Source organism: Muscardinus avellanarius (genome assembly GCF_963383645.1).
Source record: "Muscardinus avellanarius genome assembly, chromosome: 13".
In the NCBI taxonomy this organism is placed as follows: Eukaryota; Metazoa; Chordata; class Mammalia; order Rodentia; family Gliridae; genus Muscardinus; species Muscardinus avellanarius.
In genome coordinates, this window is record NC_137799.1 from 9342720 (window position 1) to 9358246 (window position 15527).

At 51.2% G+C, this 15527-nt stretch overlaps 1 protein-coding gene across 7 annotated transcripts in view; it reads right to left on the reverse strand.

Annotated features, from left to right (window-relative positions):
- RALGPS1 (Ral GEF with PH domain and SH3 binding motif 1) overlaps positions 1–15527 on the reverse strand; it is a gene marked incomplete at both ends in the record, with an annotated part of 226438 nt that overhangs the window by 140128 nt on the left and 70783 nt on the right. For all 7 annotated transcript variants that reach the window (XM_080708695.1, XM_080708694.1, XM_080708693.1 and 4 more), the window contains 2 exons: positions 10101–10193; positions 12958–13047. In XM_080708695.1, the coding sequence (XP_080564821.1) occupies positions 10101–10193; positions 12958–13047 (183 nt within the window). The remainder of the gene's footprint in view (positions 1–10100; positions 10194–12957; positions 13048–15527) is intronic.

The following is a 15527-nucleotide window of genomic DNA, read 5'->3' on the forward strand; positions in this document are numbered from 1 at the left end:
AGGAAGGTGAGCCAGGAAAACTAAACCCATGTCTACCACACAAAGACATGGCCAGACACTGTCTACAGCAGACAGATAACGGAACTTATAGCACATAGGAGGCTGAGAGAGGAGGATGGCAGGTTTAAGGCCAGCCTCAGCACCTGAGTAAGAGCCTGTTTCAAAATAAAAACTAATAAAATAGGATTGGGGCATAGCTCAGAGGTAGAATGCCCCTAACTCCAATCCCCAGTACAAGAATAAAAAAGTGTAAGAAATGCACGTTGGAGGGGATGTGCACCAACCACCCTTAGAAGGAGCCATTCGGTAGCTGCGGGGATGGGGCACCTCTGTGGAGGGCGGGGCGTGAACAGAGAGCAGGGGTCCGCGGTTTTACTTTGCTGATGTTTGGAATTCGTGTGCATGTATTCTGATAAATTGGTTGCCTCAGAACCTGCCAGCATTTACTTATAGATGTTTTAAACTTTTATTACAAGGAGAACCACAAAACTGCAACCCCCCTCTGAGTCAGGGGTCCTTTGGGGTCTTGTTGATAGGAGTGTCAGGAAGGAGTCAGGAGAAAGTACGCGGCTCGCCTCCGCGGAGTCGCTTGGGTCAAGCCACTCGGGTTCAGGAAAGGAGGAGGGAGGCAAGAGCAAGGTAAAGTGTTCACTGCGCGTCTCCTGCACCCCGAGGTCTTCCTCCGTGATATTCAATCCAATTTCCACTCGCTCTGTGGCTACGTTTGTGTCTCCCAGCAATGACCAATCTCACAAAGACGGTGACAGTGCTGGCCGAGCGAGCTGGTACAGCTCCTGGCGCAGAGGGGACACTGCCAAACACTGGAATAAAAGCCACGAAGCCGCGTGCGGTGGCGCACACCTGCAATGCCAGTCCTTGGAAGGCTGAGACAGGAGGATCGAAGGCTCGAGGCCAGCCTCAGCAACTCAGGACTCTCAGCAACGTAACACGGCCCTGCCTCAACACAAAAAACAAAAGCGATAATAAAAGTCGGGGGTGTAGGAAGAATGTGAGTGCCCCCCCCAATCGCTGGTATGCAAAATAAAAAAAAGAGAGAGAGAGAGAAGAGAGAGAGAGAGAGAGAGAGAGAGAGAGAGAGAGAGAGAGAGGAGAATGATAACAATGAAAGCTCAGAAATTTAACTCCTTGGAAATTTCTGAGTATTCCAATAATTCTTAGGCAAAATGTACAATAAAAGCCAAGGTTGTAGACTATTTACAAACCACCAAATGTTAAAATGTAATAAGGTAAAATTATATTGAGAGGAAAAGTAATGATTTTAAACTCATTTACAGTTAAACAAGAAATAGTACAAATGGACTAGACATTCAACTCAAGAGACTAGGAAAACAGGGGAAAGCAGGAAAATAGATTAATAGACAAAATCAGAAAATGACATGTTTAAAACCAAAATACAGCAAGAACCAAACCTATAGAAATGATAACTAAACCCCAAAGTTAATTTTAAAATATTAATGAACAGGTAAAACCACCTACAAAAAAGGCAACAAGCAAAAAATATACAACATGAGGACCGAGAAAAGGGCTCTTATCATGTATATGAAGTAAACTAAAATTATAAGGTAAAAAAGTCCCTGCATAACGATTTTAGATCATTTTTATAAGGCCAGGTGTGTGGGCTCCAAGGGATAAACAAACCAGAGGGTCAAAGGCCAGGAAGATGTCAATCGTGGTGAAATATGGAATAAAACCTCCCTCATCACACTCCGAGTGCCTTGTGCGTGGCACTTGCCGCTCGACTGTCCATGAAACGCACCTCAGACCTTCCTGGTAAAGTCGTTCAGGTCTGGACGCTATCTCCAATGGAGGGGAAGGGAAGGTTCCTCCAAATTGCTTTACGAGGACACTGGTAGCCTGTTCCTTTGCCTTGAGAGAATAACATTTCTTGATACGTGGAAACATTTTCCAGTGAACAGCCCATTGCTCCAAATATGTTAAAACTGGCTCAGAATGCTATTTCAATGCCTGCGCCTACGACGGATATGGAAAGAATTTTTAGTGCTGTTGATAATCTATGGACCAATGGACTCCGCAGGCTAGTATGGAATCAGAAAGGAATGAAACTGGGCACCTTTGTAAAAGCAATTTTTTTTTTACCTCTCTGAATATGTAATATCGGTTTCTGAAAAATAAAGAACTCTACCAAGTCATATATCTAATGTTAAATATTAGACGCAATGGAGACCGTTGTACGTGACATAAGGAAAAATTCTGACTTTGGAATTTAGTGGTATCCTGTCTGTGTTTGTCTTTCCTAAGGCCATTTTTAAACCCTAAATGGTTGAAATTTAACTTGTAGAAAATATAAGAATATAAATAGCTGGGTGTGGTGGACCATGCCCATAATTCTAGTTCTTGGTAGGCTAAGATAAGAAGATTGCAGATTCAAAGCCAGCCTCAGCAACTTAGTGAGTCCCTGTTTTAAAATAAAGGGGCGGGGGAGGCTGGGAGTGTGGCTCAGAGGTAGAATGTCCCTGGGTTCAATCCACAGCACCAAAAATCAACCAAACAAAAAGAAAACATAACAGTGCAAATAATTCCTAGCCAGGTATGGTTAGCACTCACAAGTAACCCTAGTACTTGGAGTGGGGAGGCTAAAATAGGAGAATTATAGGTTCAAGGCCAGCTTTAGCAACTTAGAGAGACCCTGTTTCAAAATTTAAAAAATTTAAATTGAAAGGGCTTGTGAGGTAGCTTGGAGGTAGAATGCCCCAAGTTTAATCACTAGTACCAAAATGAAGATAATACTAATTAGCATATTATTATTAATGACACTAATGGAATATAATATACTATTATTCCTGTCCATAGAAAGATGAATTTTGTCTCAAAAAATACCATTGACCATCACATGATAGAATACTGACTAGTTTGTATCCATTATAAAAATTAATGCAACATTTCTTACTTGACTATAAAAGTATGGTATTCTGGGTTCTCCTCTGATGTAGCTGTAAGTATCTTACTGGCTCTCTCACTAGTTAGTGATTTAAATAAAACCTTTGAGACATATTAATTTTGTGTTTATATGAGTCGCGATTTTTACCTTTCTAAAAAATAGCACTTCATAGATATATGCGTGTGATCAGTATATGAATCTAATCACATGTATACACACACACACACACACACACACACACACAGACTCATATACACTGTCTTATCTCATGGAACAATTCTCATCATTTATTGCCAATAACTTTTGTTAATTAAAAAAACTCTACATGGCAATGCCAAGAGACATTCCCACAAAGGCCCAAGCAGGAGCTGGGAGATGGAGCTGACCCCTTCGTGTACGTCTGCCCAGGGCCCCGGGGCCCGGCGCTGGCCTGGGGCGCGTGGAGAGCCAGCGCCACGTGCGCGGCCCACTTGATCGTCCGTCTGAGCAGTGACAAGACAGCTAGGACAGAAGGGTTTCCTGAGGGCTCCAGAGGGCGAAAAGAAACTCCACTACGGGAGCGAGGGGCTTTAGATAGAGGGGTCCTGGGAATGAGTATTGGAAGACTCCAGGGAGCTCAGGTGGGCTGCGGAGGGGGAGAGGCCAAGGGAGGCAGGGGAAGAGGCTTCTCCGGAGGCAGGGATGCGCACGGGACCCGCAGTTCGGCTAACATGGAGCAAGCTCTGGTCTGGATGAAACGGGAAAGGAAGGGGAGGGACGGAAACTCGCCTTTGGCAGTTCGGTATAGACCCGGCCGTACAGAGGCCAGGTCGCATGTCACCCTGCTGACCCTGCTGACCGCTTATTCTCCTTTCCCAGGTGCTTCAGCTAGACTTGCAAACAAGGCGCCGGCCACAAGCCGAGGCGCATGAGCAGGGAATGCTAATCCAAGGGGGAAGAATGGGGTGACGGTAGCTGTGTTTTAACGGGAAATTCCTCGGGCCAACTCTTGCATCTCCTGTGTGCATGACATGGGGCTCTGAGTTGTGCTGTGGCTGGTGGGAGCAGATGCTCCGCCGGCCACAGCTGAAAGGTTTATCGTGGTTTGTGTTTTTAGAGCCATGAAGTAGGCACGAAAGCTTCTGGTACTGTCAAAACGCCCATCTGTCCTCGGTGCTCAGTTAAGGTGCCCAGCATCCATGAGCTTCCCTGGAGTAGCACATCTCTAGATTCAAGTGTCCCTACAGGGACACCCACCAGGACACACCGGCCCTCCCTCGTGATCAAGATCAGCGGCTTCCCTTTACTCTGAGGCATCGCTGAAGTATGGGGTTGGAAATCCGAATGATGGTTAAAAATTGGCTGACAAAATCATCATCATCATAATATGGAGGTGGAGGGGGAAAAAATCTGAAATGGAAGATTAAAGGAACCGGCGGGCAAGGCATGGTGGTGCACGCCTGGAATCCCAGTACTTGGGAGGCTGAGACAGAACGACCGCAGGTTCAAGGACAGCCTCGGCAATACAGTGAGCCTCTCAGCAACCTAGCAAGACCCCATTTCAAAGTAAAAATTTAGAGCTGGGCGTGGTGGGCACGCTTATAATCCTAGCATTCGGGAGGCTGAGACTAGAGGATTGCGGTTCATGGACAGCCTCAGCTAATTAGTAAGGCACTCCACAACTTAGTGAGATCCTGTTTCAAAATAAAGAATAAAGAATAAGGCAGGGAGTGTAGCTTGGAGGTCAAATGCCCCTGGGTTCCATCCCCAGACCCCCACACAAAAAAAGTTAAAATAGAATTTTAAAAGAAGCTGGGGGTATCGGGTGTGGTGGCGCACACTTATAATCCCCGTGCTTGGGAGGCTGAGACAGGAGGATTACACAGGTTCGAAGCCAGCCTCAGCTACTGAGTGAGGCTCTCAGCAACTTAGTGAGACCCTGTATATAAAATAGGTCTGGGAGTATAGCCCGGAGGTAGAAACCCTCTGGGTTCCACCCCCAGTACCACCAAAAAAAAAAAAAAAAAAAGAAGCTGGGGGTGTAGCTCAGAGGTGCTGAGCCCCTGGTTCAATCACTAGCAGCCCAAAAATGTAAAATAAAATGAGAAAAAGTAAAAAGGAAAGAGTGGCACAAAAGTGGCCGTGCCAGAGTGCCCTGTTTCGGGAGAGCAGTGGGAGCAGGGCCTCTAACCTGAGAGGCAGCCGGGAGGGGGGCACAAGAGGGACAAGGAGCGCTCTGAAAAGCCCCCTGTCACCCGGGTATGAGCGAGGCCTCGGAGTGATCGCCCCGCAGTGTGCGCTGGCGGGCTGCAGACCAAGACTAGAAGCAAAGACCAGATAAAGGGCGGTGGTTGTTGGGCTCATCCAGGGCCGGCGGCCTCTGCGGGCCCATTTTAGTACAGTCAGGAGTAAAAATAACAGTAGCAGTGCTAATAAGCCCTTTCCATGTGCGAGGCATGGCTGTAGACACTTGTTCATGTAGCTAATCATGTAATTCTCCCGTAAGAGGGAGGCCGGGCTGAGCCTAGGGGTCTGATTTCAGAATCCACTGCTCAGTCTCCATGTGAGTGCAGACCCCAAAGCCACAGGAGAGGACAGCGTCTCACAGGTGGCTTTTCCCACTGCTTCTCTTGAGGCCCCCACCCCCCTGCACATCACGTTGATGGGGCAACACCTGATGGCGCTCTTAGCTGCAGCCTCCTGTGTGGGTGGACCTGAAACTGGGGCAACCCCAACCCTGGGCCGGCATTAAACCCCAGCCGCCACTGGCAAAGGCCCATGCACGGTGGTTCCTCTTATCTCTGCTCACCGTTCTAACTCTGAGAGTATTCTTTTGGGGAGGGGGAACTGAATCCAGAGGCACTCTACCCCTGAGCTACACCCCAGCCCCTTTTTTTATTTTGAGACAGGGTCTCACTAAGTGGCCCACATTGGCCTCGAACTTGCAATCCAGAGTAGCAGGGTGGGTAAATAGTGGGGTTCCAAGAGTGTGCCACTGTGCCCGACTGCAAGCATTCCTTATTTTTTGCATGTGAGAGTTCTCTTTTGGCTTGTAAAGCAGCTCTGCTTGCTGGGTTTTTTGTTTGTTTGTTTGTTCTTGGTTTTGTTTTTGTTTATTTGTTTGTTTTCAGTACTGAGGATGGAACCCAGGGGCATTCTACCTCCAAGCTAAGTCTCCAGACCTATTTTTTTATTCACTATTTTGAAGCAGGGTCTCACTGAGTTGTGAAGGGCCTCGCTAAGTAGCTGAGGCTGACCGTGAACCTCGATCCTCCTGCCTCAGCCTCCCACATGCTGGGATTGTGAGCGTGCGCCACCACGCCGGGCTTTGCTTGCTGGTTTATCTTGGTTGTCTTTCTCCAGTATTCATAGTGTCGCCGTGCTGGGGCAGGAGCTAGGGATGAGGGCCTTATTCCTCATTGGGAGCTAGGGATTGAGGCCTTATTCCTCTGATTACTACCTTGTCCGATGGTTCAACACACAGCATGAGGAGTGAGTGTTCTATCACCTTGCTGAAAATTAAAGTTGAATTTCAGACATGCCAAGTGGGAGCTGTGAAAGGGATGTGTGAACCCCGGGCTTGACGAGCAGGTGCTGGGGCATGGTTCAGGGGAGGTCGGCTACGATGCAGAGCCGCCACCATGACAGTGCAGAGGTGACAGCTGAAGCTCCCCTTAACCAAGGGAAGGGGATGGGGTGGGGAGAGGAAGGGATCTGAAGGGTCCAGCTGTCAGAACAGCTGTAAGCGAACCAGGTCACAGGGAGAGGGATTTTTCAAGAAGGCGACGCAGTGTCTGATGCCGCAGCAGTGTCCAGGCAGACACCAGCAGGCTGGTGATGGGGGCTTCTGAGAGGCAGTCCATCCAGGGCACTGAGGGACGACGGGGGGCGTGCCAGGGGCTTCCCAGGCGGCCTTCCTCCGCCTTCCACCTGCTCCTGCGGCTCTGCTCGAGGCTCACCTCCCCTGGGCCGGTGCTCAGGGAAGCCAGGCCTCCCCCACCTCTTTAGCCATGTGGGTGGGGGGCAGCCGCCGACGTGCTGCAGCAGACCAGGGGCAGAGGCACCTCCTGGACAAAGACTGACCCAGGATGTGTGGACACTGCTCACCTAGGGCACCTTCCCGTGGCCTCAGCTCTCTCAGGAGGAGCCAGCTGGACCAAGGACATGTTTATTCCCTCGAATAACGCTCACCTCCCCCGAGTAACACCTAAGCCCCTGAGGACGGGGCCCGGGCTGTAGGCTCGGGCCTGGTATGGAGAAGGCATTTGATAAATATTTGACTTGCAGAATGAATAAGAGCCACAAGGTGATGTGTACTCAGGAAATCAGAATTGGCTGATACAGCCTCTTACTTAAGCTTCATGCCTGTGAGGCGGCCAATATTCCAAAGTGGCCCCAGTGCTGGGATAAGTCATCCCCTGTCTGTATTTTTCCAGGCCAGCCATGACTCCTTCCTGTATGTGTATACAGTTGGCGTTGACTCAGTTCCTACTGTCCTGTGCAACCCAGCTGCTGGCACTCAGCATGTAGCCATGGACAGGCCAGCAGGCCGCTGTGTCCAGCCAGCGGCCAGGGGGTCCTCACCAGAGGTCACAGTGGCGCGGCCAAGAGGCGGGCATCCTCCCACCTGTAAACGGAGCTCAGTGCAGCTCCCGGGGACAGCGTGCGAGAGGAGCCAGGCTCGGGGCAGCCGTTCCTGCAGCCCCTCTCCCCAGGCAGTGGCATGCTTACTTGTCCCTGCCCGTGCCCAGCCTGAGTCCATCACAGGCCATCCACACAGTGGCCAGGCACGGTGGGGCCCGGCAGGGCGGTGTCGTGCTGGTGCTGGCACTCACCAGCTCCGGCATCTGGGACAGGTTCAAGTTTCCTCCTTTGCAAAATGAAGTAAGTCCTTCAAAGCACTTGCCTTAGCTGGTCGTGGTGGCGCACACTTGATCCCAGTACTTGGGAGGCTGAAACAGGAGGGTTGCAGGTTCAAGGACAGCCTCAGCAAGTAGTGAGACTCTCATGAACCTAGCAAGACCCTGTTTCAAAATAAAAATAAAATAGGGCTTGGGGTGTAGCTTGGTAGTAGAATGCCCTGGGGTTCAATTCCCAGTACCAAAAATAAAAGCATTAGGCTTCTGGGTCATATGCCGGTCCCTCCAGAGCTTCCTGCCCCTCCCTCCTCCCCACGCCCATTAAGTCTCACCAGTCCCAGCCAAGGGACCAGAGGGTAGTGAGGAATCAGCTCTTTAGGGCAAGACCTCTATGGCTCATCTTGTTACCAGAAATTAATAGCAAAAGAGAGATGCGATTCCGGATAACAAACATAGTCCAGACAACAAATGTATGTTGGGTGGGCACTGGAGAAAAATCAGAGGCAGCCAGAGGGCGATGCCGGGCCTGGACACGGCCACAGGGCACCCCACGCTGTGGCCGCCATGGGCGTGGCCACAGAGCACCCCACGCTGTGGCTGCCTTGCGCTGTCACGCCCGTGCACGGTCAGGAGCTGGCCACTACCCCGGGCCAGGGAGATGAGGCGCTGTCCTCTCCCACTTCCCACACGCGCTGTGTCAAGTGCTGGCCTTGGACTAACTGGACAGTGGAGGGGGGATCTGAAGCCAGAGCCCCAGCTCCCCCACAGCAACGTGGGGGCCTCGGGGTAAAGTCCACGCGGCCTCCCGCCCCTGTCCCCGATGGCTTTCTGGCTGCCATTCCTATTTCCCAGACCTTCCCATCTTCTGCCTGGGGAGTCGCCCCCTGAACCCGCTCAGTGGCCTGGCAGCCCTGGCCACTGGTGCTGAGTCGCGGGGTCCCTGGCAGCTCCCTCATTGCTCACAGTAAGGTCTAATGCAAGAAGAGCAGAACGCAGCCCTCCAGGTCCTTGCTGGCTCCCAGCTGTCCAAGAAACAATGGCAGCTAAGTGACGGAAAAATGCGTTTGGAGGAGAATCTCCAGGAAATGTCTGGAAAAGGCTCCCTGCCCGGGGGACTTGGAGCCCAGGGCTGGCAGTGACGGCAGGGACCAGTGCCCTCCGCACTGGCTTCCCACGCCAACGCCGCTGCTCCGCCGCAGTTCACCCAGAAGCCCGGAACAGAGAGAGCAGATGCAAACAGGGCTCCTCTGGCGGAAACGGCGCCTGAGCCCCTTGCTTGGCGCCCTCTCTCCTCTGCCTCATCCTGGTGGCCCCCTTTCGGGGTAGCGATGGGGGAATGCACTCCACAGAAGCCATGTTCTGACTCCTGGATTTTTTTTTCAGACTCCAGGCTGGCGCTCCTCGCCCCGCTCTGCTAGGGCCAGATCTACAGAAAGTTGAAATTTAAAGAAACAAGGTTCATTTCTGATTCCACCGAATCCTTAAGTCTTTTAAGGGTCCCTGAACCAGCCAAGTAGGAAACAGAGCCGAGCCCCACAGACTGGCAGCAGGGAGGTCGGAAATGAGCTGGAGAAGCACATCTGACAATTCCATACAGTTTCCGTCAGTTCTGCGGGACATAAACAGGTCTTGAAAGGCTTGGGCTGTGTGGCTGGGAGAGACCTGGCCCCACGGGGCCAGGAGCTGAATGCTAATGAGCTATGGGAATAGCAATTACTTCCCCCATGTCAGGCCCTGTGCCGAGCTGAGGAGGATAAAGAGGCCTGGGATATTTTTAAAGTATTTTTACGGCAGAAAAACTTTCCTACACTCAATTATATAACTATCAGACTCCACCTCTGTGCTGAAATTATCCATGGACTCAGAAGAAAAAAAAAAAAAAAAGGAAGAAAGAAAAAAGTCATTTTTTCCTACATGAGGGTCACAGGTTTCTCCAGAGAAACTCTGAGCTATACGGCCAGTGACCCAGGGCAGCTGCAAACCATCAGCCCAAAGGCTTTCCCAAGAGCAGCTTGGAGCCCGACAGAGACAAATACCAGCCGAGTGGCGGGCAGAAGTCGTGTGCTGGTCCAGCCAGCACACATGATGCTCTGGGGTCCAGAAAGATCCCCTCTAGGGCTTCCAACCCCGGCCACATCAGCAACCCCGCCGCTCACTCCCCTGGACCAAACCAAGGCCTGAGGGCACTGGAGCCAGGAGGATACCCAGAGAGTGTCTTATTAATGCTCAGTAACTCTTAGCAAAGTACAGACAGTCAGAGAAAGTCTGGGGCTTAAACAGTAGGGCCCTTCATTGAAACAACGGCTAAAATCAGAGGGACAGACAGAGGAAAATTAACTTACAGCCCAGGTTTTTGTCAGCCTGAAGATGGGAGCACTTTGTAATGCTGATACCACAGACATGAGAGAATGAAGGTTGTTGAGTTCTAGAAGTTTCTGGGGAAAAAAAGAGATATGGAATACATTATTTTGCTGCTATAAACAACAGAACAAAAACATGCTCAAGTGTTACCAAATGTTGTCATATTTATGAAATTCAATTATACTTAAAAATATCTCATGTAGAAAATATAGTTCTAGGAAGTTCATAGGAACCATATGGTCTTTTCCTCTTACATTGTCAAAAGGTGAGTCTGTATCTAAAAGACTTGTGAAATTTCACAGGCTGACTTGTCTGGCTATTGGACAGAGATGTGGCTCAGGATAAGATATGATAATCCCTTGATGTCCTTTTTAAAAAATAAATCTGAGCCCCGTCCCAACAGGCTTCTGTAAGCTAAAACCCCGGCTGTGCCAATAATATCAGTGGGTTCTCTGCGAACAAAAGGGGCCAAGGCAAAGATGTCGGCAATCTGCGTAATCCCTCGCAGCTGGGAAGGTGAGGCCGGGCGCCCCCGTCGCTTGACCACGCTCCTTTGAACCAGACCCCAAATTAGTGAGAACATTTGGAGTCAATTCCGTCTCGACAAGTTCCTTACCAGGGAGGGCAACAGAAGGAGACACGGTGGAGAGTAAGCACAGAAAAATGTAACTGCTCTGTTCTTGGTTTCATGCTGAGGGAAACTTGCTAACAGGACCAGGATCCCATTTCTCGTTCTTGGGAGACAGGGAAGCCTGGGTTAGTGCACAGGTTCTAAGGAAGCCACAGACTTGGTTCCAATCCCAGCTCCCACGACCCTGTTGCCTTCTGGACCGTGCAGTGACGCCCGCACTGGGTACGACAGGGCCCGTCGACCCCTGGACCAGCACCTGGGCCCAGTCTCAGCTTCTCTGCCTGGAAGACTGGCCCGCCCCTCACCCAGCCCTTGTCTTGGGCACTTGCTGGCTCCATTCCACCTCCTCTCATATGCCTCTCTCCTGCCCGTGTCCGTGTCCCCAAATCCATGGCGGGGGCTCCACCCTGTGTCCCCTTCCACTCCAGTCTGGACTGGACTAGCTGTCACTGCCTCTTGCTCACCCTGGAATGCAACTTCCCCATTAGGGCTGGGTCTGGAATGTTCCCCAGAAGCTCCTGTGTTGAAAGCACTGCTGGCCGGGGCAGCTAGGCTCAAGGCTCAGAGGTGGGGGCAGGTGGGGCTGCAGGCGGGGCCTGGATCGGGAGGGCGGGGCCTCATCAGTAAACCCTGGGCTGCCTGGAGGAAGCGGTCCCCCAGTGTGCCCTGGAAGGGTTATCTTCTCTGCAGTTGGTCTCTGCTTCCCAGTTGCTGCGAGCCGTGAGCGGAGCAGCTCTCCTCAGTAACCCACTTCTGCCATGGCGCCCTGCCGGATCCTCTGAACCTGCTCCAAACACGCTTCTCTTCCTGTTCTTATCAGGTATTTTGGTCACAACAACGAAAAGTGACTGACACATGGCCCGAGAGCAGATACAGTTTTATCTAACTTGTGTCACTAGTCCTAGCACGGTCCCTAGCACATAGTAGGTGAAATTAATAAAAAACATGAAAGGCCCCTTCGCCTGGTCCTCGGGGCTCTGTTCCTACTTAGAAACTTTACCCTGACCACACAGATTAATCCTTTATTCATACACCTTGTAACAATCTCTAATTGTTCCCTGTGTGTAACAGTAGACTCTGAGTGACTGGGTTGATATTCCTATCTACATTTCTAGGCCTGTCACAGACTTTCTTTTGGAGCTGAAAGGCCTCGGGGAGATGATCTAACCCACCAAGGCCCAGAGCAGGGAAGGGTCTTGTCCAGTGACACACACAGGGACCAGGCCACGTGACCATCCACCGGTCCACGTAACGACAAGGACAGAAGCCAAGGCCAGTCATTTGAGACTCCTTGGGTGGGGGCCATGAACTCATCTCCAAACTATAAGCTTTAGGGGGGCTAGACCCACACCCTCCCACCTCTTCTGGCTCAATACAGAACTGACGAGCCGTAACAAGTCTCAGTAGCCAGCGCCAGTCTGAGTACTGCAGGAGAACACACCGGGACATGGGGGGCCGCCGCCCCAACACATTTACAGACGGATGCACCTGCCTTCCCGTGGGGCCGCAGAGCCACTCCCCTGAAGGCGGAGGTGTGGCTTTGGTTTCTGCTCTGCTACTGAGCAGCTGCCGCACTGCCTGGCTCGGAAGGCCCCAGGCCAGGGCAGACGACAGGTGCACACAGGAAGCAGGCTCGGGCCGCAGAGTGACTGTCAGGTCTGGGGGGGGAGCAGCGTATGGGGAGGAGCCACCAGGCTTGAGAGTGGCACAGGAAGGTGAGCAGGATGCAGGTGGGGCTGGCAGGGATGACAGGAGAGGAAGGGCAGATGCTGTCAAGCCAGGGGCTGGAGGCGGAAGAGGATAAGAGGGTGGCAGGGTCACCTGGCCCAGGCCTTAGCTCAGGGAGGGGTGCGGTGGATGTGCGGGATGTGGCAGTATCACAGGCACTGATGCTAAGTAACTGGTGACACCTGGAGCAGGAGAATGGACAGGTACCAGTGGAGCCCACGGAGAGCCCCATGGAGAGAGAGCCGGGCCAGGAGGGCAGCTGACTGCCGGCATCATGGCACGGAGGGGCCGCTGCTGATGCACACACAGGGCCCGGGCGCAGCCAGCCAGGTGGGCTTGCCGCTGGCTCTGCTCAGAAGGTCAGCCCCCACCCCACCTGCAGGCCCAGAGAAAAGTGTCTCCCACAGTACTGCAGAAACACATTTTTGGGACAAAACAAATAAAAAAGAAAAAGAAGGTAAAGAAAAAATAAAACTTACCTTGGCTATTTTCACAAAATGACTGAGGATTTCTGCCCTTATTTTTAAAGTCTGTGCTGTTAGAATTTCTCGTACAACCCAAAAACTGACCTGTAGAGTCAAATACACACACACATACACAACAGAAAGGTTGTTAAAGGCCAGACTATCCACACCACCCTTGCCCACCACTTCTGTGGGAGCTGCTAGGGGCCAGGATGCTGCAGAGCAGGCCTGGGGTGGCACGGCCTGAGGGCTCCCAGGGCACCCGACCCCAGATGGGACCCAGCACCCCAGCCCGCACACAGGCACTTCCGTCTTCAACCGGGGAGCACCCGGCCTCTGGGACACACAGGTCTGCAGGGACCTGGGAGGTACATTGGCCTGGACCCCTGCTCAGAAGGATCCAAGTGTGGGAAACCCATGCATGATGGGAGGACAGCTAAACAGAGGACTTGTGAACATGTCTGACAAAGGCCTGGGTAAATCAACAGCACCACCCATGAGGTCCGGTCCCCAGCCAGGCCCAAGGCAAGGAGGGTTAGCCAGTGTGTACGCATTCAGAGCAGATTTCACTTCCTAAGAGAGGTTTGTCTAATAATAAGTAATACCCCCCCCCCCAAAGTCTTTCCAAGTTCCAGAAGGCAATGCAGGTTATAGAGAGCTTTTCTGGAGGCAGCCTGTGCCAAAAGGGTAGGCCGGTAGCTCTGGTTCAGAACCTTATGCATGGCTGACCTCTCACACACATCACAGCCCCAAACCCCTGGGCCTGTTGGTGGGAACCACAGAGCTGTCTGTCAGCCCAGCTGACTCATGGCACCTCAAGGAAACACAGAAAGGGGTCAGCCAAGAAGTGCTGGGAAATCCTGTTTATGTTCCACTACCCTCACAACAGAGGCGTGTGAAACCGGCCCTCCGGGCGCCAGGACGGGCCTGCAAGGGGAGGCGGAGTTCTGGCCAGAATCTGGTGCACCTGCAGATAGAGAAGGCAGGCAGGGTGCCCCAGCCCATGTTCTACAAGGAAAAAAGTAACCACGAAGGATGATCTCACTTTAACAAAGCATGCTCACTGCTGCAATAAAATGCGTTCTCGGAACTGACATCCCGTTGCTTTTCAAAAAGAAAACAAGGCAAGAGCAACCAAGGCCCACCAGTTTGCCTTTTATATTAAGCAGGAGCATTAGAGAGATGTTTTCTCGGGGTAATTATCTTCAGTTGCCTCCAGGACACGCCTGGGTTTCCATAGAATCACATTTTCCGTGGAATTGCCAAAATTAAGTTCAGACTTAAATATTTACTAGCCCGTTATACAAGACGGTCTTCCTGGATACCAAACAGTGAGCCCATAACCTTATATTTTAACATATACACTTTTTATGCCACATAATTTCAAGCATGACATTTTATAACTTAATTGGTCCCTGCACAGCAAAACCTCACGTATTTTTCTGGCATAATTACAGACGGTGGCGGACTCAACTTTGGATGTATGGTGCAGACTGCAGAGGCAGCTCTGAGTCCACAGTCTGATTCACAAGAGTTGCATGAAGCCCCTACTGTGGGCAGGCTCCAGGATGTGGGAGTCCAGACCTCTCCTGAGAGAGGGGTGGCCAAAGAAAGAGGCGCAAGCCCTCTAGAAATATCCGTACTGGAAGGATCCTGTGACGGTGGCCGAGGAAGTTCAAAGCCCCCGACCTGGGGTGCGGGGTGGTGACGGAGGGGCGCAGGCCCTGAGACACGGGGAGGCCTCACGCAGCGAGACAGGGCTGCGGAAGCAGATGAAGCGGGAGTGGGAGGGGAGGGGCAGCCGCACTCGGGTGGGGTGCTGGAGCAGGCGACATACAGGAGCCAAGGACACTTCCCCACACAGGGAGCGTCTGAGGCTTCCGAGCAGCGACAGGTGAGACGCCTCTAGAACATTCTCCGGTGCAGAGGTCTAAGTGGGAGGTGCCAACCCAGGGGCAGATGAGGCGGATGTGGCCACAGTTTTAGACATGTGCCATGCTCCTTTCTAACTATGAAACTTAAAGAAGCTTAATGGAGATAACAGAGAAATAGACACAAAAGACAGAAGTCATTTGCGCTCTTGGTCTCACATCCAGGGCCCTGGGGTAGACTGTGTGCTGTGTGGCCTTCTGTTCTTTTGTTCCATACATAGAACATGTGGTTGTCCTTTTCAACAAAATTGGTATATATTAATCATATAAGAGTTTTTATGTCAATAAATATTCGTATATATTTTTTGTAGCTTCCAAGTTCTTCATGGAGATACAGCATCACTTACCTAAATAATCCCTATTGTTCAATACGTCATTTCTAATTATTTTATTGCAATAAAGTGTGGTGAATACACACACATATATGTGTGTGTGTGTGTGTGTGTGTGTGTGTGTGTGTATTCAAAGATCAAAAATATATATATATCTTTGATCTTTGTATTTTTTTTTTTTTTTTTGGTGGTACTGGGGGTGGAACCCAGAGGCTTTCTACCTCCAGGCTATACTCCCAGACCTATTTTTCTACTTTATTTGGAAACAGGGTCTCACTAAGTTGCTGAGAGCCTCACTCAGTAGCTGAGGCTGGCTTCGAAC